The sequence below is a fragment of the Meriones unguiculatus genome, chromosome 1, assembly GCF_030254825.1.
Source record: "Meriones unguiculatus strain TT.TT164.6M chromosome 1, Bangor_MerUng_6.1, whole genome shotgun sequence".
NCBI classification, from domain to species: Eukaryota; Metazoa; Chordata; class Mammalia; order Rodentia; family Muridae; genus Meriones; species Meriones unguiculatus.
In genome coordinates, this window is record NC_083349.1 from 33,995,769 (window position 1) to 34,023,429 (window position 27,661).

General features: G+C 43.5%; 1 protein-coding gene across 7 annotated transcripts in view; it reads left to right on the top strand.

Annotated features, from left to right (window-relative positions):
* Prune2 (prune homolog 2 with BCH domain) overlaps positions 1–27,661 on the top strand; it is a 252,898-nt gene that overhangs the window by 52,784 nt on the left and 172,453 nt on the right. For all 7 annotated transcript variants that reach the window (XM_060387190.1, XM_060387194.1, XM_060387203.1 and 4 more), the window contains exons 4-6: positions 536–699; positions 9,239–9,388; positions 11,802–11,896. In XM_060387190.1, coding sequence (XP_060243173.1) covers positions 536–699; positions 9,239–9,388; positions 11,802–11,896 — 409 coding nt within the window. The remainder of the gene's footprint in view (positions 1–535; positions 700–9,238; positions 9,389–11,801; positions 11,897–27,661) is intronic.

Genomic DNA, 27,661 nt, shown 5'->3' on the forward strand with positions numbered 1-27,661 from the left:
CATAATAGTCGTTGTGGAGGTATGAAAACATTGTAGGAATCCTGGTGAGCAGAATGAGTGCAAATGACATGTGAAGCGACAGGTAATAACATCCTGTTCTCTTCCCTGTGGGGGAGAGAGGGAGAATTCAAAGGTGTGCAAGCTCCTACAGACCCCAGATCCATGTCAGGTGTCTCCCTCCTTATAAGGCCAATCAATGAACGCGGTGCTCACTGATTGGCTAGACTGGCTGACCACCAAACCCCAGCACGCCCCACTCACCCACCCCCTCATGGCGCTGGAGTGACCACACAGCAAGGAGCACTTCCGGTTTTTACATGGATACTGGGGATCTGAACTCCGGTCCTTATGCTTGCTCTGCTGGGGTCTTAGCCAACTCTCCCGCTCCCGTTAGGTCCTGTTCATAGTCATGAGAATCTGTGTTTGGGGCCATTTAGGGGGAAATCACCATTCATGTGAGAGTAGAGACCGAATTAGGCCGCAGAGTGGGAAAGCCTGACCTGGCTCTTTCTTCTCCTCTCTGTTTGTTTTACAGTGAGGACAGAACTTTGGAAGCCGCAGTTGTCAGAGTCATCAACCCTGGAGCGCAGAGCGATGGCGAGCTGGGGTTCCCAGAGTCTTCCTCCTCTCTGGTGCTGAAGGAGTTCCTGCGCGAGGCCCCCGAGCTCATCACCCAGCAGCTGGCACATCTCCTCAGAGGTGCGGACGGGCGCCGCCGCAGTAGAGACAGGAAGCTTAATGGGCTGGCTCTCAACCTGCTCATGCAGAAAGAGTGCGATCCATTCTTGGGTTAACAATCCCTTTAAAGACCCCGGGAAGCTTCATCAGAGAGGCAGGGAGTAAAGAGTTTGTTAAAGAGTAGCATTATATTGAATATTAAAAATGTGCATTTAGAAACAGGCACAAGGGCCTGTGCCGTTTCACTAGACAGGAATGTTAAATGGGCCTGCTGCACCCTGGCTGGCGAGCGAGAGCAGCTCCTCTGGCTGTTAATAGCTTCCAAAGGAGATTCTTCTCTGCGACAGTGTGAGCACGGATCAGAATTCCCTGTTCCTGTGGCCTTGGAGCATCAGCCAATACGTTGCAAGCTTGGTGTGTATAATCCTGCCTGCAGGGCAAAATATGCATGTTTTTGTTTCGATGATATGATGCAGCGTCCTTCAGCCCGGTCTTCTACAGGTTGCATTGCATAGGTTTTTAATGTGGGTCCCTGCTGTAGGGTACAGTCACAATCAGACTTCTGTGTCCATGGTCTCCACCTCATGAAAAACCTCAGGGGGGCGCCTTGGGCTGAAGATAATCGCTTTAAACTGTATGTGTATCCACCACAACAAAGGCATCTCTTATTAATATTATTCTCTAAAAAAAAAAAAAAAAAAAAACAAGCGTAACACAGAGGATTATACTGAGTATTCTAAGTATTGTAAGGTGTGTGAAACACATCTGAGGATTTCACAGGGTGCAGACAAGCACTGCTTTGTCTTACACATGAGCGTAGGGCACCCACACATTTCAGTATCTGTGTGGATCCTGGGCTCGACTGCCTAGAGATACTGGGCTGAGCATATGCTGCTATCCTCCATTGCTGGAACTCCTGCTTCCAATGAACGATTTCACATTAGAAAGTTCCCGCAAAGTGAGCACAGACATGCAGTTATTTTGACATTTAAGACATGCAAAATATTCATTTTTTTTGTATAAAGTTTTCTTTTCCTTCCACGGTTCATGGTAGTCATGGCAGGCACAAATTATTGTTTAATGTAGGACAGTCAGGAGACAGACCGATGAAAGGAAAAATAGCGTAGGCTCAGAGCAGGCTGGCTCAACTCTTCCGAAGACTTTTTTCTTCTGCCTCAGTTTCTAACACAATTTGGAGGGGAAGTCCAAGAGTTACATAGTTCTTCTACAAGTTTTAGAACCAAAAGCCCCAGGAAACTGGTCCTAAGTAGTATAATGACCCATCAGAAGCTTTCCAGCTAGCTGTCCATCCGGGTCATAACTGGGTTTTATCTTTGTTGCAACTGTTTTCCACGATCTCTGATGGAGACCCAATCTAAACCTACTTTGATCTATTTCTTCCACACAATCAGTTGCCTTTAAAAGGTGTCAACAGGGCGGTGACAGGTCTCTGGCTACCACTGATCACATTCAGAATTCAGGCCTCTCCCTGGCCTCATTCAAATACCCATCTCCTCACTAGACGTGCCCCCCCCCCCCCCGAGGTTTTTCAGGCATCCCCAGCTTTTCTCACTCTGGAGCACTCACACTCTCCCCCCCCGTGGGGGGCCTGTTCCTCTGTCTGTCGTTCCTTTTCCACCTGTCCCTCCAGAATGTCCGTCTCCTGAAAAGAGACACCTTGTAGGCTGTGGCCACTTCCCTACCCTGTGCACCTGGTGCCCCCACTCTCCTCGGCACATACTGCATCTAAAATGCAAACGTACAGCCCAGTAGATCATCGGGAAGGACCCGCCCTTTGGTAATTACTCAGCTAGAGAGAGATTGTGCAGACATTGCCTTTTCCTCGTGCCCACAGCTTGCTCCTGCCTGGAGGTGGCCAGCGTTCTGAACCCGTGGCGTATACTTCTTTGCTTGTCGTTATCCTTTAACCAGCCCTGAGTATGTAGCCCGGGTCACAGCACATGGGTTTGTACGGTTGTGTGCTTTACATGAATGGACCCAGAGAGTCAGTGTACATTCTCTCCACTCTCACACCTACACATGTACTTTAAACACAGGGTGTACCCTCACAGGTCAGTTCTCTACGAATCACTGATCTTGTCATTTAAATACTTCTTGCACAGAATATTTAAAGTAGCTTGCCAAATGGCACACAACAAAATAAAACAGTAAAAGAGTCAGGGTGAAGAGTCAGGGTGAAGAGAAAGAACAGTAGAGGAAAGAATCAGATCAAGATATCAGCCGGGCATGGTGGCACACACCTATAATCCCAGTATTCAGGGAGGCAGAGGCAGATGGATCTCTGTGAGTTCAGGCCAGTCTGGGCTACAAAGTGAGCCTAGGACAGTCAAGGCTACACATAGAAACCCTGTCTCTATTTCTGACAGGAACTCAATGGCAGGCTCTTTGACCTCCCCATCCCCCAAGGGAGGAGCAGTCCTGCTAGGCCACAGAGAAGGACTTTGTAGCCAGTTCTGAAGATACCTGATAAAACAGGATCAGACAAAAGGGGAGGAGGTCCTCCCCAATCAGTGGACTTGGAAAGGGGCAGGGAGGAGATGAGGGTGGGAGAGAGGGTTTGGGAGGGAATGAGAGAGCAGGTACAGCTGGGATACAGAGTTAATAAAATGTAACTAATAATAAAAAAGTAAAATAATAATAATAAAAAAGAAACCCTGTCTGAAAACAAACAAACAAACAAACATAAAACAAAGAAACAAAAAAATCAGGATCTCATATAAAATTTGGGGGTGTGGCAACAGCATTCAGTTTCAAACTTTGGATGCAAGCTTCTTGAAACAAATGATAACAGAAATGTGATTCCTGGTGAATTTCACATTATTGTAAAGACAGGTCCTCTGGACAGGTGTGCATCTCTGTCACAGAGAGGGCTTGTGTCCCACTTTCTTTGCTCCTAAAGAGGAACAAACTAATTTTAAAGGTGAGCTTTTCTTCTCTCATTTTTCCCCCATCAGTCCTCTCAAAAAGGTACCTGACTCTGCTGCCATTGTTCCAATTGATCTGTATCTGTTGATGCCTTTCTCTCAACACAAAAATAAATATTCAGATTCAATCATTTCATCTCCTTGGCCCTAAAACTTCCTACTGTAATTAGCTACCAAACTGTTTGCAATATACTATGCTATTTTATTCAAATACTGACGTAGAACCTGATTGCTATCCGTGTTGCTAAGTGGCCATTTTCATTGCTGTCATGCTGTCATCGTTGATAAAATCTCCTAATGCTTCTCTGACAGTTCTCCTTGCTACTGTGGCCTTTTGGCCCTGAGGACAGTTAGGGATGTGTGCTAACAAGTAACTCAGTGCAACAGCAGTGTTTCAAGTATAATTTGAATTTAATTTCTCTTCTTTTAAAATAGTTATCAGTGCTTATTAACTGGGCAAATTATGACAACGTAACAGTCGACACCTTAATTCATCCTTCCAATAAGTCTGTCAGTCTGGTCGTCCCTGTTGCCAGCTTCTGTCTCTCCCACTTGCTTCTTTGCAGTGTCTTCGTACAGTACAAATCTCCCCAGTCAGATGAAGCTGTGTCTCCCAGAAGAGCCCACATTCAAAGTGGAGTCTGTCAAGGCGGTTCTCATTGATTTGGTCATTCCTCGTGTTTGGTACCCACCCCCACACAGTGTTTTATTTGAGAAATGTGCCACCGAAGAGCCAGAGAAGAGAACGAAGCTGCCGCACGTACAAAGCATCCGCCTGAGTTCTGCAGAGGCACCCAGGTCGCTTGCTTTTCTCGCCTCGGGCCGTGCCCATCTCAGCTCTGTACATCCGCACTTCGTTTCTTTGTTCACAAGCTTGCCCCGTCTCTATCACATTGTTTGCATAAGCTTCTTTCTTAAGTACCTGGTCTACAGCTCTGTGGAGATTTTTCCTTCTCCTTCTAAGCGTGCTGCAGTAGGAGCCTGCTTTTCCTCCTGTCTGCACCCTCTGTGGTTACAGGCAGAGAAGACATTGCCGGGCTTTAAACAGGAGCTTCTCCAAGCTGCTGCATCTGGACTTAGTTTGAAACTTAGTAATTTCAAGGCACAAACTGCTAAGGCATGTATTTATAAAGTCTCACTTTTTAATTTTTTGTGTAAGGCATGACAGGAAGACAGGGCTGTCGTGCTGGTAAGATCATCAGCCTTAGTTCCTGGAAATGTATCTTAAAATCTTTCGGCTTCTCCCTTCCCATCTCCTTTTGTTCTTATTGTGTCATTCTTTTTTTCTTTCTTTTCTCCTTTCATCTCCTTTTCTTGCTTCTCTTCCCCTGCCCTTTCTGGAAGATTCTTTTATTATTATTGTCAAATATGACCAATGTGAACATATATAATAGTCACATTTAGTGGCCTAAACTTTATCTTTGGTCATATTCTGGGTTTGTGACAAACACAGAAACCGTCAGTGTGTTCAGCCTGCATTGCTTTATTTCCTCAGAGGTGTGTTCTAGGGGAGGCTGCCATCTCCAGGATCCATTAAATTGCTGAATCATCACACTGAGGTGTGCGCGTATGGTGTGTGTGTGTGTGTGTGTGTGTGTTTCCAGGAACCATCTGGCAGTGAGATTCCAGTCACTGATTTCCAAGCATGCTTCCATTGAGTCCATACTTTGCCCCAATGGCCCTTCAAGTCTGTTTGCATAAGTCCTTGACAGCAGCCGCAGGTTGAAGACTAAAGCAAACTGCAGCCCTTGTTCTTAGAATTGAGTGAAGGAGAAAGCCATGGCCAAGTCCTCAGGAGCTGGCTCTCCATTCTGCTGGCAATCCCAGCTGACCTTTAATAAAGACTAGTTGTTTGCTATTTTGGTAGACTGGGTTAACAGCTTCAAAAAGGTCCTTATAAGGAGGTCAAATGCAAAAGGAACAGAGCCAAGGTGGGTGTGTTTTCTTCCTCTCTTGCCCAAAGGGTGAATCATGCCATTTCCAAATGGTTATGCCATCCGAGGAATTATGCTGTCTGCTTTGCTTAGGGAGAGGCCAGGGGTAGGAAATAGAATTTATAGTTTCTCTTAGAAAATTAAAGTAACTGTGAGATCCCGGCTTTAGTTTTCAGCCACACAAAGGTACCCTTTCTCCTACATTCAGACACTCTAAATCCGCAAGGACTGCAAACAAAGAATGTGCTTGTTTCCATATCTTTTCAGACAAAAATGGGAATTACATTGTCTTTTTTTTTCCTTTCTCTTCTCTTTCTCTGGACATCTCTGTTTTTATTCTTTAATATTTTTTTTTGTTTCTGTATGGAAAAAAAAATGTCAGGTAAAGAGAAAAGGGATTAAAGCACCCCCCCCACACACACACACTTTCTTTGTTAGGAATTCATCACGTAGACAACACCAATCTCCTGTGCTAACTGCCTCCCAGTTTCTCATGTGCAGTGTTAGCACGCTGCAATTGCTTAGGCCCTGTGCAGTGTTATTAACAAGAGGCTTTTACATCCCCATTCTTCTGAACAAAAAATATATTATGGCTGGGTTTTTTTTTTTGACAGAAATAAAACATTTGTTATATTTTATTACAATTGCCTTTTTTGTTGCTTGTTCTTAATTGCTCTTAATTTTGTCTCCCTCTTATCAGCCTGTGAATAACTGGGATGCTATTGGGTACAGGTTTTATGGATTATTTCTGTCCACAAAATTTGCTTGAAGTCAAGTCGGCACTCATTAAGAACCAGGCTCTAATGTGCTAACAGGTGTCTCTGGCTACTCTCTATCTTGATACCAATTCATAACACAATTATATAATTATTAAGTGTGTTTCTGGGCATTCAGAACAGAGGAAGTAGAATTTCACATTAAATTTTATACAGGTCCCCTCTGTGATGCCTTGTCTAACTGCATAGAAGTTCATGGTGTTGTATAGACTTAGGGTCTGGTTAATTTTGGTGTGCGATATTTTCTTTATTTGAAAGTTTGAAAATAATAAATCTTATAAGATAGCATGGATAAATATGTTTCTAATGTGAAGTGGAAAGTCTCCAAAGGAGTCTTGGGATGAAGGTGGGCCATAGCCTTTGTCATCCAGTAAAGACAGCTCAGGGTGTGGAGTTACAGTGACCCATGCTGTTGGATTCTGCTTACCGCAGTATCTTCTATTGAATTTAAACATTGCGTTTCTCTTTCTGTGTGTTTTAAAACCAAGACTCTCAGCCACATGGCAAGCCTGCAGTTGTCCATAACAAATATTTACGGTTGTGAGTGTGGCCTTTAACGGCCGAGCCATCTCTCCAGCCTGTCTACAACAAACATTAAAGCGCCCTTTGTTTTCTTCTGTCTGCTTATCTGTGTGGAGCAGTTTTCCTGCCTACAGATGTTTCACTTTATGTTAATCATGATTTGGGTTCATAGTTTTTCTTAAATATTATAATTCTCTCCCTCCCTTCCCTCGTGGGAACTGTCCCACACATATTAAAAGCAGTCTTGTGTTCTTAGGTCCCCACAACGTTCTTTGTAGTTTTGGTCACTTTTTCTCTCCAGGCATCAGTGTACATATTTTCTTCTCACTTGGTTTCCAGTTCCCTGCCACATCTGATCTACTGTGGAAAACATTTTGAGGTTCTTAAGCCAGGCCATTAAAATTTAGGATTTTAAATTTTCATGTAATTGGTCATAAGATTCAATTATTTTGCTAGTTTCATTTTATTCCCTTTGGCTCTGTTCCCATCCATCTTCTTGTGAGTTTTCCCTCCATAGTTTACAGTCACTGGGTTTCAGCTCTCTTCTGTCTAGTAACTTTTGAGGGATGGCTGAGCCTTAGTTACAGACAGTGTCAGGGAGGTGAGGTGACGGTGAGTTCTCTAGTGTGGAGGGGACTTCCTTTCCCACCTCAGAGCAGCTGGAAGAGTCACAGAGACTGGATCTCTCTGTTCAAATCGACTCAGAGCAGGATTTGCAATACTTGGAGAACGTTCTGTTTTTGTTTTACCCTTCTCCTTGGCAGCAGCCGGCAAATGTTTCCCAAAGAGGGCCAACAAGCAGATATTTCAGGCTCTGTTGAGACACTTAAGTCTGACCTCATATATTTTTAAAAAGCCTATAAACGATGTATAAATTAACAGGGATGGCTGTGTCCCCAAAAACTGTGTTTATAAAATCAAGGAGCTAGCTAGGTTGGTAACCCCTCAGGCCTGCCATCTCAAAACCGAGATGACTAAGAGTTTTCTCCAAGGCCTTATGAGACGCTCTTAGGGCTAAGGGCTTCTCTGCCCAGTGGCTACAGCTTCTGAATTAGTAGCTGCCCCACCCCAATAGGGAAGCAGCTGGCATGCTGAGTCTCTGCTCTGTACTTGCACCATCCTAGCTCCCAAGTTGCTGCTATGTGGTTTCTGATGCAGTCACAGGTTTTGTGTTGTTGCTGGGCATAGAACTGTGTTCTTGTTCAGCTGGTCTACCGGATCCAGAAGCTGGTGAACACCCTTTGTGAGATTTGGATTTGTGTTGGCCTTAAAAACAAATGAGAAAATGATTTTTATGTTTTATATTTTTAATGTAAAAAATCTACTCAAATTCTCTTGGTCACCCTCTACTGTTACCTGGTCATTTCTACTAAATCTGTCCCATTTTTCTTCATGGTAAGATGCTATTCATATACACAAAACAGAGGAGAAAAACAGTGGGCTCCTTACCTTTCCTTTTCTATTTTATTCTCTAGATGGTAGCCAGAGTACAAATTCTGGCTTAGAAAAATTCAAAATGTAGATGATAGCATGTTGCTGCTCCAATTTAAAACTCTGTAATGATCCCCCATTGCCCTTAGAATACAAAAGCAGTTTGAAATGGCTTTTGTTACCTGTCTCTAACTCTTCAGCCTATTTTTTGTTTTGTTTTGTGTGTTTGTTTGTTTGATTTTGAGACAGGGTTTTTCTGTGTAGCCTTGGCTGTCTAGGACTCACTTTGTAGACCAAACTGGCCTGGAACTCACAGAGATCCACCTGCCTCTCCCTCCCCAAGTGCTAGAATTACAGGCATGTGCTACCACACCCTGGTACCTATTCCTTATATTCTTTATTATTATTATTATTATTATTATTATTATTATTATTATTATTACATTTTTCCCTAAAACCAGAGCAGCAGACTGGTAATCTCAGTCCAAAGTTTAGACCCAGGCTGAGACTGTATAATTAGATAACTACAAATCACTTCAAAGCCATGTATGGGGCTTGAAAGGCTAGAAACAGCCTTCGGTTAGCTAAGCTGTCAGACTGCATGGCTGTGCACCATGGAATTGTACAGTTGTTTAGTTATGAAAAGAAGTAAATGAATATATAAAATTGGCAAGTTGGAAGAGTATCCTCTGGTCCCTCAAAGGGGATGGGATTGACTAAAATTTTAAATAGCTGGCCATTAATTTCCATCTTGAAATAGTTCAAAACCAAGGCCATCTCCTTTCCCGTGTTTGTGTGGAGGTGCTTTGTTCCTTCTTCCTAAACTGTGCCCTGGAGAGCAGGGGCCAGTCCTGCCACTGAAGCCAGTACCTGCAGCATGAGGATGGTGGTTTTCATTGTTCCTGTGTGGGCTGAGGGAAAGCTCAAGGGCGTTTGTTCCCATGCCTTTCAGGCAGCATCCTGTTCAAGTGGATGACCATGGATCCTGAACTCCCAGAGAAGCAGGAGGAGATCCTCTCCATCCTGGAAGAACAGTTTCCCAACCTGCCTCCCAGGGATGATATCATCAGCGTGCTGCAGGAGACCCAGATCAGCGCTCAGGGTGAGTGACTGTCCCAACTCTCACTGCTCCCGGGAGGGGTGGCTCTCCCGTGGGGTGCTATCCGGAGGTGAATGTGAGTGTGCTTGCACATTCTTCCCCCTTTCGCTGTGCTTGTGTGTGTGTGTGTGTGGGGGGGGGTCTGGGTTTAAGCTGTCGGTATGGAAGCAGGTCCCCTATGTTGGAACCCCTTACTCAGGCTTCTCCTGGGTGTATAACTAACCTATGAGCTAATCCATGTGGTGTCTATACCTGTTGAACAAATCCTATTTTGAGAATATTGCTGGAGCTGCGCAAAAAAACCAATGGGATTTTATAATTCTGGTTTCGTTTAGAAGACACAAAGAGAAGGATGTCTAAGCCAACAAAATTGTTCTCTAAGTCTAGGCTTCCTTGGGACAGTGGAATAATAAGCAGCTGTTAATAACAAACAGCTGTATTTCGGTGAGAGCTTCATCAGAGCAAGGTTCTGATAGTCTAAATTTGCAAGGATGATCTTCCTGTATCTTCCTGACAACCCCCCTCTCCAGATGAGAACACTGAACCACAGCAGGCTCCTCTGCTCTCCCAGCATCCAATATACATAGCAACTGAGTGGGGGCAGGATCCAAATCCAGAAGGCCTGCCTTTAGGGAGAAAATACAAAACTACAAAAATTTCTCCTTTATTTGGAGTTTTGTAGGAGTAATGTCATTTATTTGAGGAGTCTCTCAAATGCTTTATCCAGCCATTAGACTCTGTAAGATACCAAGGCTCACTAGGAAACTCTAAGAAAGAGTTAAATCTGCACTTTAGGGTGCCCCCACCCCCATAAAGTAGAGTGGTGGATGGGAGCAGGCCACGCGGGCTAACTTTCTGGAATTTTGTGAGTTGGCTCATACTGGACTAACAGTTTGAAATAGTGGTCATAGTAGGTGTTCTAACACAAGAGAAACAGGTAAAGTACTATGAACTAGGTTTAGTTGCTGTTTGTTAAACCAGCAGACCACTGAAATGGTCAGGGCCCCTTAGTCTAGTGGGGAGTGAATTCCCCATAGTGGACTCAAGTGGCCAGCGAAGTTCTCAGGTGGCCAGTGGAGCATGATGCTGAGCAAAATGAGATAAGAACTCAGGGACGCAAGGGCAGGCAGATCTCTGTGAGTTTGAGACCTTGTGGTGCCTTGTCAGCATGTGCCACATACACAGTTTCCTGTGCACGAGTGTGGGTGCCTGCCTAGGCACAGACATACAACCGCGTCTATCTTCATTAATTTCCTGCACCACACCAAGCTGCTCTTGTTGCAATTTGCTTTAGAAATCAAAACAGGTCACGGTTCACTTCTGGATCAAAGGAGAATGTTGAGCAGCTGTCTGTTTCCCCATGTTTTGCTTTGTCTTGTTTGCCTGTAAGAGATTTCTTTGGAATACTTTGCTCAAACTACTACAAGTGTAAAGTTCTCAATAACAGAGTCATTTTAGGTTATTTCCACCATCGAGTAAGGAATTTATAACACTTACTGCCTGAGACTATTACAGGGGTGGCTGGCTCAAATAAGATTGCTTTTGTTGTTGTGTTTGCTAGACAGGGTGGCTTGCTTGCCTGGAGCTCTCTATGTAGACCAGGCTGGCCTTGAACTCCTAGAGATCCACTTGCCTGTGCCTCCCAAGGGCTGGGAATTAACGATGTTCAACACAAGGCCTGGCTCAGTTATGATCATCCTATGAGCTGCATTTACAAAGTCCAATTTACATAAAAATGACACCAACGTTTATAAAATTATGGGGGAGTCACCTAAATCTGGGCCCTTTCAGGTACTACTTGGCTAATTTGTGTGGCGAAACTGCTCAGTCCTTCCCCACCTGACCTGCTCTGGGCCTCTGGAGGCTGACACCCAAGTGTGTCCTGCTCCAGGCTCCCTTGACTCTGTCCCAGGCTCCTCTGCGTCCTCTGGCTTTGATCTGGTCGATGGGAAGAATAGGAGATCAGAAGGAAGGAAACTGTGGCTGCACATTTCTTTCCTACTTCATTCTTGCTGTGATAAGAGGCTCTTGGCAAAAATTTTTTTCTCTAGTCCTACCTCCCGTCCCCCCATCTCCCCTCCCTCATGCCTTGCCTTTGTTCTTTGCTAGTCTCTGGCCAAAACATCTTTCGTTTGCTCCTCTCTCCTGCCACCTCTCTTTACATGTCCTGCCGTAAGAACCTTCCTTTGCACCACGAGGGGTTCGTTCTATTTCCTGCCTGCATTGTACCCAATGTAGTTGCTGCCACAAAGGTGATTTTTGACTTAGTGCTTGTTTATCACAGATAAATGTGATACTGTAAAAATGTTGAGCTTAGTAGGATAGATTCTTTGAATAACCCCTCGACATGTTGTTGTTGTTGTTTTTAACAGACCCCCCACGTATAAACTGTATTTTCCCCCCTTGTTATTTACAGGTTTAAGTATTGAACAAATGATGTTGAAAGATCTGAAGGAGCTGTCGGATGGCGAGATAAAAGTGGCCGTCAGCACTGTGAACATGACGCTGGAGGTAAGGGCCGGGTGCTTTTCCAGCCGGAATAGATTTCACTCACATGATTGCTGTCTCGACACCTGGAGCACACCGTCCTGCTGCGTGAGTCAGCGTAATGGTTCGCCGTGGGTGTCTAAACGGCACGGGGTGCTATCGGTGTGGTGGGAGCACTGTGTGCGCCAAAGAAAACTGCCGGGCCTGGATTCTCGTCTCAGGAGAACAAAACCCCAACCACAGCCCTTTACACATGCATTTGTGCACATATACATGTGTTTGTGTGTTTAATAGTGATTGTAGGTTCCCTTGTGTATTTTCTCCGTGCAAACAAGTTTGTGGCTTGGCCTTTGTCAGCTATTTGGAGACATGGTATTTTGATAATCAGTGATGACGACTCCGGTATTCACAGGAGCCTCGTCCCTCCAGTGTGGTTCATGAACGACTAGGAATGAGTGCTGCCCTTGTCTTTATGTCTTTCCTTAGCAAATTACCTTTTGTCTACATTGGGGGTTCCAATGACTTGTATATTTATCTTAATTAACCCAGCTAATGGAAGCTGTATATCACAGAGGCGCATCTGCGTCTTTATGGAAGTTTCTCTCTTTATTTGTTACTGTTGTATCTCCTCAGTCAGGGCACCCACATTTTGATTGGACACATGCAGCTCAGAAGTGTGTAGAGATAAAGATTGCTGTGTAGGAATCCATCTTTAGAGCGGTGTGTTGCTGTCTGTATCTTCCTTGTGACAAAGGTGACTGTCTTAGTGTGTCTATTTCTGGGGAGTGGCTGGCGTACATAGCAGTGTCCACACTTTAGAAAACTCAGGGGTAAACCCTTTGTTCTGTGATCTCTCTGTGAATTCACCCCCAGTGGATCAACCTCATGGGTCCAATTCATGAGTGGCAGGGGTTGGCAGGGGTTGGCTGTCACCAGTATAGGTACATAGCACTTCCAAGCTGACGGAGCTTCTTTTCAATGTGTAGATCGATACAACAGTTTCCGTGGACTCTCAGATTGATAGATGCTCCTTTTAATTAGTTTGTGTGTGAACCAGTACAAGAAATGTGTGCAATTTGGGATGTAGTAACTAGATAATCGCCTTCAATTAGAAATCTGCCTCGTCTAGAAACCCAAGCAAAGCATGGATCTTGCAAGGGTCAGTAGCTCTGAGAATCATTTCTACTGGTTCAAGCCTTAGGGTTTTCTTCCGCTTCCCCCTCCTCTGTCCCCCCTTCATTTAATGGCATCTTATTAGGTTTTAAATGGCTTGTTTGGAATTCCCTTCTAAATTAACACAGAACATCTTGTAATTGCTCAGGAAACTGTCTGTAGTTAGTGGGTTATTTTAAGGCAATGAATGCCGTAGATTTACTGTAGCTTTAAAATACCTTCCGTTCATATTATAATAGTGTACAAATAGCTTTGTCAAATACGTTAACTGTAAATGTTTATCAAGCAGAATCAGAGATGGAAGACCCTCTTAATCTTGACAGTAATTTCCATGGAGGTCCAGTAATTAATCAGGCAGTTAAGTGCAATTCTGGAATCCCTGTGTGGTTTTCTGGGAGGGGAGGGCATTTGTGTGTATAGACAGGTACGTACTGAAACTTTCACCAGCTGAAAGCGAGCTGGAATGTTGTTCTTGCCGCATCTGCATTTACACCAGAGTGAAGATGTTGAAGAGAACTGGGAAATGGAGTGAGGAATCCTCCGGAGTATGCTACATCGTCCTTGGAAGAGAAAATGTTCACTGCCCCAATGTGTCCATTGAAACACCACACAGTTAAAGGCAGAATTTAATTTTCTCCCTAAGGCATCCTGTGACCTGGTGCTGTCTTCCATCTCCATTTGGAGGAGATTTGGGTCCAGAATCCCTTTCTGATTCTCACCTACCTCACTTTAAAAACAAAGACCAGAATCCCCCAAATGCTATTATTGCGTGTGTTTTAGAATGGTTAGTCAGTGCTCCTCTCCATCTGGGTGTGTTCTCAAGGATGCTCTTTGTTCCCTCGACTTTCTGAGTCAGGCTTGTTCTCTTGGCATGGTTCCTTGGATTGACCCTTTGTCACGGCCCCCTAGAAACTCTTCACTTCTTACCACAATCTCTGAACTCTTAGGCAGTGTAGTCTCTATGGCCGACCAAGCGAGGACTTAAATGTGCACTCTGAATCCCATTAAGTGAACTGGTTTTGAATGTTTAATCACAACTAGATGGTGCGTGCTATTTTGACATTTCTCCAACTTTTGGGCATAGTTGTGGGCACATAGTAGGTGCTTAGTAAATAAAAATACTTACTTGTAGTTTGTTTGATATCTGACTGCTGTTTCTTTCTGAATTTATTTACTTTTACACTGCTGAGAACCAAAGCCAGAATCTTCCTAGTTAGATTCTCTATCACAGCCTAGTTCTTGGAGTTTTCATTTCCTTCCTTCCTTCCTTCCTTCCTTCCTTCCTTCCTTCCTTCCTTCATAGCTCAGGGTGGCCCTGAATTCACTTTCTTTGCCCCTTTTGAACCAGTTCCTTTCAATTATGACTGAAAACTAACATCAAATAAGTTTTTTTTTTTAATCCTCCACATGTTTATGGACATTACCACTTAAAAATTGAGTGGGGCATTTTACAAACTATCATGCTGTTAAATCAGAAGAGGATGATGGGGAGGGATCTATAGCATATTAAAGAAAAGAGGAGAAAGCACTCTGCATAGTTGATGATCCCATCAAGAGAAAGGGAGAAAACAGTCCACATATTTGGTGCTCCTTTTGAGTTGCTCCAACTTGACCATTGTGTATAACATGGCCTTTGTTTGCCCAATGACTAAGTCCTCTTGGATGTAAATATGCTGAAAACCAAGAAGCTTTTCTCCTTGTAAAATACTCTGCTGAGGGTGTGGGTGGTAAAAACCACTGATGCTGACAGACAGTTATTGGGTTTTCTACATCACAAGGAGAAAGCTTACAGATCCCCAGAGCATCTGTCATCTTATTTGTAGACTTCTCTTAAGTGGTAATTATAATCTAAAATATGTTAATATTGGTTGCGGGAAGAGCTACTATAAAAATCAAATCATTATAGCTTTGCTCAACACGCAAAGTTACAAGTGAGCATGATTTCGAGCTGTGAAGAGTACAAAATGTTACCTGAAGTTTGGGCAGCAGCCACAGGCCTTCTTTACAGAGAGGGCTCTTGGAAGCAAAGGCATTCAGTGATTGTTGGATTGATCTTTTGGGCCTTTTTATTGGTTACTGACTTGTCCATCAAACGAAAATATATAGATATTAAAACATATGGTCAGTTGGAACCAAAATCACCTTTTCTCATTTACTAGCAAAACCACTAATGAATCTGTTTCTTGGGCCTCATTTACACTAAGCAGTACATGAAGATGCCTTTATCTGTCCATTTTAGTGAGAAGCTACTGATGTGGGCGATGGTAAGACTGCAGGAATGGATCCTTTGTCAGAACTTTCTTAAGCATCTCCTTGATGACTAGAGCACATTAGCATCTTTACCTTCTAAGGACAAAGGTCAGATACTGGCCAGATTGCTTTTTATCAATTGCACTAGGATCTATTCACACACAGAGACACCTGCTGTAAGCAGTTGTTCTGGCTGATGGAAAGGTGCTGTGACATCCACAAACTACAGGACTCAACAGAGATGTATTGTCTTATGGTTCTGGAAGCTCAGGTTAAGACGCTGGCAGGATTAGTGCCTACTGAAGGTTATGAGAGCAAAGGACGTTCCTTGGCTTGTAGAAGCATCACCTAGACCCCTGGTTTTATCTTCAGGTCATATCTGCCCTCTGGGAGTGGCTCTGTGTCCTGACTCCCCTGTTCCAGCTTTAAGGATACAAGTCACAATGGATCAGACCCCACCTAATGACCTCATCTAACTTATAACAGTCCTGTTTCCAAATATAGCCACATTGTAAGTACTCCCAGTTTCAGGAGGACACACGCTGAGATGAGATCTCCCAGAAAGCTCAAGATACTAAAACGTGCAGTTGGATGTTCTATATGAACATGGACCTGTTGCTGCCACATGCAAACAATTTACTGTAGAACGGAAGCACTGCCTATCACAACTCCTAAAATTTAGTCCACATTTAGAGCTGTTATCCTACCATTCTTCTACAGGGCTGGGAGCTGAAGAGGCTCTTCTTGACCAGAGCTCTGCTATTTGAAACATGGGGGAGAGAGCTCCAGGGCTGCATTCTGGTGGAGTGACTCATTGAACTGGCTCATTCTGGCCTGCAGAGAGATCACTGCCCATAAGGTAGTGCCTTGGAAGACCTCAGAAGCAAAAACAAAACACTAACACTTTCTATTAGCTCCAAGAGCACAGACCAGAGGAACTCATTGGACACTTCTCCACCCCTCCCTAACAAAAGGGAATATTTACTCAGGCCTGGAGAACATAGATGGCCCATCATAACCAGTGATTTAAGACCGAGCAAGCCAGTCTGAAGTCTCCACCATTTTAGGCACCAACGATGATTTCTCACTGTCTGAGGGTCTCTATTTAAAGACTGCTTTAAGCAGAGGATGCTTGGGACATTTAATTTGCAAACTATATTAGGCATCTTTTGATGGTGCTCAGAAACATGTCATCAACACCTTTCTGTCACTGTGGTGAAATACCTTAGATTAATGAGTTTATAGAGAAGAAAGGTTTGTTTGAGCTCATGGTACCAAAGGTTTCAGTCCATGGTGGCTTTGAGTCTGTGGTGATACAGTACATCATGGCGGATATGTGGCAGAGGAAGTTGTTCACCTCAGGGAGGCCAGGAAGCTAAGAGAGTAACAGGAAGGAGTTAGAGTTCCAATATCCCTTTCAAGGCCACACCCTAGCTGCCTAAATCCCTTCCACTATGCCTAACCTCCATTTTTTCCCTGCAGTGTCCCAGGCTGGGAGCCAAGCCTTTAGCACATGGGCCTTTGATTGAAACTATAGCGCAGCTAAAAGTAAAAAAAAAAAAAAAAAAAAAAAAAAATGTGCTTTAAAATACATTAGAATGGAATTTTCTATTTCTTTTCTCCAACTAAACTCAACTTGGGGGTAATGTTTATCTCAACGGACAACTTTTCTTTATTTTACCTATTGCTCAATTTTAAATGGGCCTTAGTGATTCATAAAACATATTTCCTCTAGTTCTCCTCTGTTAATGGATTTCCCTAAATGGCACCAGATACCCTTCTACATTTTCTAGCTATCATTCTGCTTGCGATGATCTTAATATTTGCGTCTCTCTAAGATTGATATTGAAACTTAATTCTTAACACAGTAGTGTTGGGAAGCGAAAGCTTTAGGAGATGATTAGGTTAAATTAGATAATTTTCATAATGGCTGTTTCTAATTTGCAAATAATGGCTTTGCATATATTCTGAAATTTGACAGTTATCCTTGCCACCCTTACAACGTGGTGCCAGAACTCCACTGGAGCTCTGGCTCTGATCCCTGGTGTGAGGGGGAGGGAGCATGTGACACAGTGGGCAGGGAATGGCGGTGGCCAGCTTGGGATATGATCAACCCGAGCAGGCCAAGTTGCTTCTGGTACCCAGGGTCTTGTCATTAAGCGCAAACTTTCTTCTTTAAATGATCTGTTTCTTATGTACCCTGGGCCCATGGAGGATGTTAGCATCCTATTTGTTATTGGACACAAGGGTAAGTACACTAGACCTTGAAGGAGGAGCTCATCAAGTAGAAGATGCATCCTTCCTGTGATACAGGAGCTGAAGTGCTGATAACTTTTTAAAGGCAAACCAATAAACACGTATATATTAATAATCAATGAAAAGATAGAAAATTAATTTCTGATCACAGTTTAGCTAGTTTCATGCAGTTTGGCTAAAGGCATTGTATTCTCAACAGTTAATGATTTTCGTTTGGATTAAGAATCTGGTCATGTTTAAGACACTAAGCAGCATTAATAAGCACCCTGTAATCATTCCTCATTGGACCCAAACACGGCCGTGGCTGCCTCTCAGGCTGCTGGGGACTCAGGCTAAAGATGTCCCATTTTCTCCATTTTTTTTTTGCTTGCCTCTCTTCAGGTGGAGAGGCAGAGCCCTCCCTTGAGCTGCAATGCCTCTGGGATTGTGAGGCTGCTCTGTAAGCTTTCACCAAGATGGCCTCTACTTGAGACATTGTCAGTCCTATCTGCTCCTTCTGCCTGGACATTGCTATTCCTCTTCTATCCTGTGAATCTATCATTTTAAAAAGCCAAAGCCTTTTGATTCATCATCAAAATGCCTAAGGCACTCCCTTATGGTGGGTAATAATTCTTTTCTTCCTATTTGGGGCCTCTCTTCTTAGTTCACCGTTACATTTAGGGAATGTGCATGTTATCTGAGGGCATTTAAAATGCATTCATGTATCTCTATCTTTGTATTTTTAAATTTTATTCCTTGTTTTTAATTTCATTTGATATTAATTAATTATATTTATATGTAAATTATATCCAAATTTTACTCGTATGTTTTTTTCGGTCTCTTTCTGTCCCTTTCCTCCTGCTGTGTACGTGTGTGTGTGTGTGTGTGTGTGTGTGTGTGTGTGTGTGTGTGTTGGCATATGTGTGTGCTTACGGAGGTCAGAGTTTGTCACTGGGTATCTCCCTTAATTCCTTATGTACTGAGGCAGGGCCCTCCCTTGGCCCCAGAGCTTGCTGATTTGGCTACTGCAGATACCCAGTTTGCTCTGAGGATCCCCTGAGTCTCATGCTCTGGGTTCAGGAAGGTGGCCACACCTACCAGGCTCTGAACTCTCAGCCTCCTCTTGGGCACGAAGCACTTTCGCCACTGAGGTATTTTCCCAGCCCCTCATTTTTTCTGTTATAGACAAACATTTATGTTTCTTAGACCCTTAAAAGCATTAAGCAGGCAGTTCCTTTCACTACAGTCCCTCCTCGGGTCCCTTCACTCCTGCACTTTCTGAGGAGTGACCTTCACAGCAAGGGCCCAAGGCAGCTGCTCTCTTGCCACTGTCATTCCTAAACATCTAAACATCTGCAGGTATTTGGAAAAGTCGTAGGAGACTCTTGTCATCCTCATCCCATGAGATGACAAAGAAACCAGAAAACAAAAGAAAACAAAACAAAACAAAAAAACCGAGTGAGTTAATTCACTCTCTGCTTAGCACTGAGAGAATTAAGAAGCAGCAGCACCCCAGACCTACTGTGACAATTTGAAGTTTCTTCTTAGCTCAGGATCTAATTCTTTTCTACACTATCCTCAGAGAAAGGAACCCCCCGAGGCCAGCATGCTACCCTGGGATAGCTGCTCTTTTACTCTGTAAATACATTTTTTTTTTTAAGTGTACCGTTATGTCATTTTGATGGCTTAATTTCTGAAAGGAGTTGGCTAATTGCCTTTTTAGGAATGTACTCCGACCAGTTTGAGCTGCCCTGAGCTACTTTAAATAGCGGCTGTACCTTCCCTCTCCCTTAGGTTTCTTTCCCTGTCACCTGCCTTCAGAATTCTTTTGCTGATTTGGAGACCTAACCTTGTTTTAAATTGGTTTGACTGTAAACATTCCTCTGAAGCACACTCAATGTTGTAATGGTTAATTATTACATTGTATCAAGTTGTCATGGAAAAACCGGTTGGGAAACCAAAGGAAACGTGTTCCTCTTCTTGTGACAGAGAAATCTCTTTTAAAAGACAGCTGGCCTTTAATCCCAGCACCTGGGAGGCAGAAGTGGGTGGATCTCTGAATTTGAGGCCAGTTTGGTCTTCATAATGAATTCCAGGACAGTGAGGGCTTCACAGAAAACCGACCCCCGCCCACCCCCAAAAAAACACAACTGGGTAAAAGCCTTTAAACTAGAAGCCCCTCTTCCCTCTGCGAAAATACCCAGCCTGTTCTCTAAGTGATGAGGCTGTATTTTGGCACACACTAAAAAGAAATCGTTTTTGGATGGTGACTCAGAGAAACAGGAAGGCGCAAACAAAGGTGTCTACTTTTATGGAGTAGCTCATCCCTAATCCCGCGATTGCTAAACGCGCTGTACTGGCTGCATTAAGGGCATGTGCAGGCCAGTGGTGCCGCCTAGTGGTCCAAAAGGGAAAACAGGTTAGGACGCTGGAAAGAGCTCTCAGCATTCCTTCAGTCTGTCTAGCAACTCTCTTGAGGCGGTGACACCCATTCTCAGGTGTGTACCTCCCCTGCCTCACCCTATGCTTCAAAATCTTTTATCAAACTTTGCTTTATGTTGGAAAAGAGAATACTTGTATTTATCTCATACACCCCACAGCTGGGAAACAAATAAAATAAATTCAACATGCCTTGAATGTTATCATACGTTTATTAGGTTGTGTGTGCCTTTCATTTTGTTTTCTCGCTGGATCCCCCAAAAGCAAGCTTTGAAATAAATTAGCCCATGATGCCAATTTTTATAAGGAAACTCTGGAATACTCTTTTAAAAATGGTTTTCAATGCTAAGCACGGTGGCTATCTTTTCCCTTGCAACATTTTAGCCTAATGTTCCTTTTAGTATACTGTCAAAAAATCTAGCTTCAATTTCTTCACAAATTCTCATGCCTGGAATGACTCATTTTTCTGGATTTCAAATTGCTTTCTTTTTATGCCAAGCCTGAAGTGAAACAGTCATTTTTTTTCTTTATAAATTTTTATTTTTTTATATTAATTATAGTTTATTCACTTTGTAGCCCCTCTCTTTTTTCCTCCCAATCTCACCCTCCATTCTTCGTCTCCTCCCATGCCCCTTTCTAAATCCATGGATAAGGGAGGTCCTCCTCCCCTTCTTTCTGACCCTAGCCTATCCAGCCTCATCAGGACTGGCTGCATTGTCTTCCTCTGTGGCCTGGTAAGGCTGCACCCCTCTCAGGGGGAGGTGATCAAAGAGCAGGCCACTGAGTTCATGTCAGAGACAGTCCCTGTTCCTCTTACTAGGGCACCCACTTGGATACTGAGCTGCTATGGGCTACATTACAGGGGTTCTAGGTTATCACCATCCATGATCCTTGGTTGGAGTATCAGTCTCAGAAAAGACCCCTGTGCCCAGATTATTTGGTTCTGTTGCTCTTCTTGTGGAGCTACTGTCCCCTCCAGGTTTTCTATCTCCCCCTTCTTTCAAAAAGTTCCCTGCACTCTGCCCAAAGTTTGGCTATGAGTCTCAGCATCTGCTTTGATACCCTGCTGGGTAGGGTCTTTCAGAGGCCCTTTGTGGTAGGCTCCTGTCCTGTGAAACAGTCATTTCGGGCCCACCTGTCCATGGAGCGCAAACAGGAAAGCACTTAACCCATACTGTATCCACCTGTGAGCCATCTCAGCCCAGCACCTGGATGGTGCATCACTGGGGCAACCGGGTTGAAGAAGAGGAATGGGATGCACAAACGTACTTCATTTGTTCATTCATTCATTTGCTCACCCATTAACATAGGTATTCGTTCATGAAGCATTAGTTGAGTAGCTACTGTGTCTGAGGTATAGACTCCATCCTGCTACTCACTGGTCTCTCTTCTACAGTGTTTGCAAAGGATTGCTCATTCTCAGTAGTGCCAATCATTAAACATGAATACCAGAGAAACACAGAGTCTGATTTGGGGGAGGAACACACAATGGGAAATGTGCCCAGATTAATGTGAAACAAAACTGTGAAAGGCATGCAGAAGTTGGTGTGTAAAGAGACTCTGGGAAGGGTAGTGGAAAGCAATGGTCTTCCCACGTTCTATCTAGATCAGTGGTTCCCAACCTTCCTAATGCTGCAACTCTTTAATACAGTTCCTTGTGTTGTGGTGACCCCCAACCACATTATTATTTTTGCTGCTACTTCGTAACAGTAATTTGCTACTGTTATGAACCATGATGTAGATATTTCTGACAGTCTTAAGTGACCCCAGGCTGAGAACCTCTAATCTAGATGAAGGAAAGCTTACATACTACACCTGGATGGGAAAAAGTGGTATTCCATACTGAGTTAGGAGCCTGGGGGGAATGGCCTCCACCTTCATGCTTGGGTCCACTCTGGATTTATTCTGGACAGTAGAAGGTTGTCCTCCAAGAGCATAACCTCACTAGCCTTGGGTAGTTGGCTGGATTTCTAGTACCAGGCATTTTCCCCCTTTAGTGGCCTTAAGTCCACATAGACAGCTCTTGGTTACTGCCACAATACCAGTGCCACTATTGTGTCTTTAGCGACAGCTTGCCATGCTGATGTTGTGTGTTGCTCGTCATTGTGGTGGTTTATTGGCATCCCATCTGGGTAGGACTGTTGATTGCTTCCCCTGTTGTTAATTTGAAGACCACCTTCTGGTACTACAAAGCCTTCTTCAGGGAGGAGGCTTGCAGGTTCTGACAGCTTTCTGTGGCTTGGGGCATTAGAATTGTTTGATGAATGCTTAAACTGAGACAGTGAAAGAAATCACAGGGTAAATTTCCAACCAGAGAATCTGACTCTGAGGGCCCATCGTTTCCTTGTTGTTCCGTGTTGGGTCACAGAGGAGACCAACTGCTCTGTGGATGATTGTCTAGGCTATTTTTATTTAACTGCCTGGATGAATTATTTGGCTGTGGACACACTGTAACAGTTCTGGTCTAGGAAGCAGCCACAACAGAAGCTCTTGTTTGTTAACTGACTACCAGTTCAGCATTCCTCCTGATTCCTCAGGTCCTGCCTGAGCTCAGGCATGCAGATGCAATCAGAGTGCAAGGTGTCGCTAGGCCCGGCTGTCCTCATGCGGCTGTGGCTTAACCTGGGGGGCTATGATGAATCTGGGTAACGAGCCTTCCCGTGTTGTTGAAAAAAAAAAAGAGTTTTGAGCTATATATTATTATTATTTGTCCTATGATTATTGCGATGGCATTATTTAACCCACTATCACAAAGAATAAGACACAGACACCTTTTAGAGTTTTTAATTGCCTTATTACCTAGGGCTGGGCAGATATTTCTACCTACCCTATCTCAATAACCTCACCAGCCATCTCCCAGCCCCCATCCAATGCCATCCACCTTAATCATCCTCATCTGGTCTACCTTCCACCCATAATCCCAATATACTTGCTTATATCTCTCATTGTGGTGTTTTCTCCATCCATGCCATCCTTCGAGCCCTTCCTCCCAGCCCACGTGTTCCTTCTCCATGCTAATCCACCGTGGCCTCCTCCCTTCCCATCAGTCCCTTTCTCGTGATTCCCCTGTCTTCAAAAGCCTGGAAGCCTTAGCCATGCCTACATGCCTACCCCATTCTGCCCTGCCTGTATAGGCTGTTTAATCAACCAATCAGATATGTCTTAGGCAGGTTTTGATGGGTATATCCGGGGAACAACCAGATCTTGAGGTCCAGCATCAGAACCACCCTCAATGTTCTCTCCACGTGGTCTTCTTCAGAACAGAACCCACCCCAGATACTTGAAGCAAGAATGTCAGGGCTCACAGTCCTTCACGGTCATGCCCTATTCTATCTACCGAAACATGCCATTGGCTGATACTCTAGACAGAATGAGAAGCTATATCCCACCCTCAGATGACAGAAGTTGAAAAGTATCCATTAGCACTTTCCAATAAGGCTGGCTCCCTCTTGACTAGTTTTTCACGTGCAGCCGTCCTTGTCATAGGGAAAATAACTCCAGGATCCTCTGGGGATACCCAAATCTTCAGTCAGTCAAGTCGGCTCATGATGGGGTAGAATTTGCATATAGTCTCCTCACATTCTTCCATATCCATCAAATCTCTAGATTCCTGACAACATATAGTACGTCATAAGCATCATGTCAGTAATTTATACCATATTGTTTAGGGAATCATGATGGGTAAAATGTCTGAACATGTTCTGTTATTTTTTTTTTCCCCAGACATTTTAAAGCCAAGTTCTTCCCAACGTCTCCAGGGCGGTTTTCCTGTCTGAAACCCCTAAGAATTCAGAGTCCAGAAGAGGCTCTACGAGTTTTCAGTGGAGCCTTTGACTGTGGCAGGGAGCAGGGTGGAGGGAGATGGAGAACAGAAGTGGGAGAGGACTTGCCGAGAGATCTTTAGTTCCGGCGCCTCTCAGGGAGCACCAGGAAAGCCTGTCACCTGGAGCCCCACTGTGGTGAAAGTGGAGTGTGAAAGCGGAGGTCTTACTCCAGTTTTTGTTCCCGTAACTGAGTGCCGGGTAATTCTGAGAGGTGATTAATTCAGCTCTCAGCACTGGAGGCTGGAAAGTTGATCATGTGTCACCAGCTGCCAGTCTACACTGAGGAGAGTCAGTTCCCCTGAGAGCACAGGCATCAGTCACATGGGAAGGGGTGTATACAAGAGACAGAGCGGAAAGGGCTTTCATAATGAAGCCATCTGAGCTAACCTGTCAATCCATGAGCGGATTAGTCCCCATGTCCCAGTCATCTACAAAGGTCCCATCTGGTTCTACCTCAAATCATAGCACACAGATACAAACTTTTCCAAGAAAATCTACGGCTTTAAACTGTCACCATCTTAACGGCAAGAGAATAAGCGAAGTTCGGTAATAAAAGAGAGAAGAAGTATTGGAATGTGCAGGTGCCATATGAGAAAAGAGAAGGGATGTCAATCTAAAGAGTGAAAAGCATGCTGACTGGGTTGCAATGAGTTCTGAAATTTGCAGTAAGCCCCAGACTAAGAAAATAGTTGGAATGGCCACACGAATTTATGATAAGCCAGACACAGGCCAGGTGGGAGGGATAGCTAACATATATTTTTCTTAGACGGAAATTCACTGCAGCTGCCTGGGTGCAGAGAGATGGGGGGTGTAACGGGGAAGTGGGTGGCCTTTTATTGCAGTTGTCTAGGGGCACAAGCAGATGGAGGGCGTGGGCTCCGGCAGCCCCTCGGGGACATGAGACATAGCACCAGTGGTGAGCAGGGAGCTCTAGCATTTGTACCCTCCCCACCGTAAGGACTTCAGCACCCCTCTTTCTTCAGCTCCCTTTCTTGTGCTTCATCGCAATGCTGTCCCAAACTAGTTAACTTGTTGGTGAGGACCTGAAAGGGCCAGGAAAGAAGAGCTGAAGAAGGGACCATATTCCCCTCAACTAGCAATGAGCCTAGCTGGAAAAGGATCGAAGTGTAACTCTACACGTGATTACCCCTGTGCCTGTGACTTGGGGCTGGATGTTTAGAATACCACGCCTCATACTGTGAAATAATCATGGGTGCTTTGTTAGCTAGGAGCATCCAGAGAAATTGTAGGGTTTACTAGAAGTTTTCTGTGGGATCATGGTAAGAATTAGAGCTATGGCATGACTCTACACCCATGCCTCCGTATCCTGCTTGGTGTTCTTATGTTTGTAGTGTCTAGATGGGTGATACTTTCCAAAACGGTGGATACTTGGTGCACATATATACAGCATTTCCTAGGCATGCATGCTCATGGTAGCTTGATTTATAAACAAGGCATAGTAAATGATTGACAGTAATAACCAAATTAAACAGTTACAACAGTATTCTATAATAATGATTGCATAAATGTAGGGTTGGTTTTTTTTTTTTCTTTTTCCTCTCAAAATACCTGTTTTTTCAGAACATAGTTGAGGGCAGGTTAGTGAAACTGTGGAAGCAAAACCACAGATACTAGAAGACAGAGGGGCCTCAGAAAGACTGCTATATGCCCTATAGACAAAAGGAGGGGGCCTCAGGAAGACTGCCAGGTACCTTATAGACAGAGGGGCTTCCTTCTTCCTTGAAGAGGGTGAGCTTGGCCCTTCCAGTTCCACAGATTCCTCTCTGTCAGGTGTTTGCTTCTATGTGAATTCTTTCTCCTTATTCTGAGTTTAGATGAAGACAGCACAGGGAGGGAAGCAGCAAGCGTATTTTGTTTACTCTTTACCTCTGAGGCTCCCACAGGGACACATTTTGGTTGTGTGAACCTTCAGTGAGGTGATTTGATTGGAAAGTGTATCCCTGCCAACTTGAATAATTCAAACTACCGCAGCGCTAAGTTTTGAGGTACGTGTTGAAGTTATAATACAGAGGGAGAGAGAGGACCTTTGTTCTTTGAAAGCCAAAGAACACGCTGTTAGAACTTGACAGTTACTAGTAATCCCTTTTGCAGACAAATTTTCCATATGTGAAGCTTTGTCCTTGGTATTAGCGGAGTTTATCTTCAAGCTTGAACTTTTGCTATTCATCCATTATTTGATAGTTTGTTTTTTTGACACTTGCAAACTTTCTCCCATTTTGTATTTTTCTGCCTGTGCCAGGCACCAAGATGGCCTATAAATTTGTTTTTGTTGTTAAAGAAGCAAGTAAACATGTTAACATATAATCTTTCAGTAATGGAATTGGAAACAAAAATTGCAGCAACTTACAACGCCGTTCGGAGAGATCTTCGTGCTGCCTGTTGTGAGAAGTGAGGGTATGTAAAATAAATGATGTATGGAGCTGTGGGAACACGACTTTTCCAGATACCTTATGTATAAGGAACATTAAACATAGGGCTCTCGTTTAGCAAATAAATAACCATTCATTTCGATGGCTGCATAGTCTGGACTTTCGTGCATATTTTTGCAAAAATAAGAAGAGGCCATTAGGGATTTAATATAAAATAAATCGCCAAGGGGTCTTCTTGTAGTCCTCGTCTTTCTGCCACATGGTGTGTTACTAATGTGCATAAATGGGCTTAAATGAATTTGTTATCTGTATTACATTTGCAGTATGTATATATTTATATATTATTTTTTAATTGTGTTTAAAAATAAAACATTAAATACATCATTTTGGAGAGTTGAGGACGTAGAATACGTAAATCAATCAGCTTCAATTAGTATTAAAAATGTCAGTATATTAGATTTGCCTGTGGGTGTATTTACCCCACAGAGTTTAATGTATTTTAGTTTTGTCGTCTATGAGGTAGCCATATGGTTAATTTGTCATCTCATAAGAATAGGAGACTACAATCCCAGTTCGATTAATGACATGACACTTAGGCGCCTCCAAAAGAGTCCTGTCTTCATTGTTTTATTGATGCCTTAGGTCAGACGTTCAGCCCTGCTTCAGCACAGCACGCACGGCTTCCAGGAGCCAAAGAGCTTTGCCGATTTGCTTTCTTCTCTGGTTTCTTCTACCCCTGTCATAGCTACAGAAAGCTGGCAGGAGGAAATTTCTGAATCACAGTCAACTGCTTGACAGTGTTGCCTCCATGAGGTAGTTTCCTAAGAATTTATTCTTAGATGTGTCTTAGGTTGATAAATGAAAATCAATAAATTCTAATCTAAAGAGATTAAAGAGATGGACATGTTCTTTGCATTCAAGCCTAGAATTATTCTAAATGGTTTTGACAATGTATTTTAGGCTATAGTCGTTCATCTTAAAAAATGCATTGATGTTTGTCTAGTAAAGATGTTCTTATTAAAGAAACCATCAACTTAAGATACTAAAGATGCTGATTAGATTTATTGTTTTTATTAATAACCTGCTAAGAGGTGTTGAAATTGTTGTATCCATATCAAGATTTCTAGATTTATTTCCTATACCAAATATCGTCTACTCTTTGGGGTAAATACACTCTTCCAATATTCCATTCTAACCAACTCTTTGTGAAGCTGCTATTTCCAAAGAGCAAAACCTTTCCAAAATTGCATGCAGTCAGTTTTTTTTTTTTACAAGTTGACTTAAGGTAATACTGTCATGTGTAGCATTATCATGCAATTAACATACGTATTGGATACAACTAGACCTTGGCTAATAGATCTCACTCACATTTGTTTCTGAACACAGACAAAATTCTCATTTTATAATCAACTACAAAAGCGGGGAAGTTAGTGGGCACGTGTGTGTAACCCCCCCCCCCATCTGACTGGTAGGGAAGT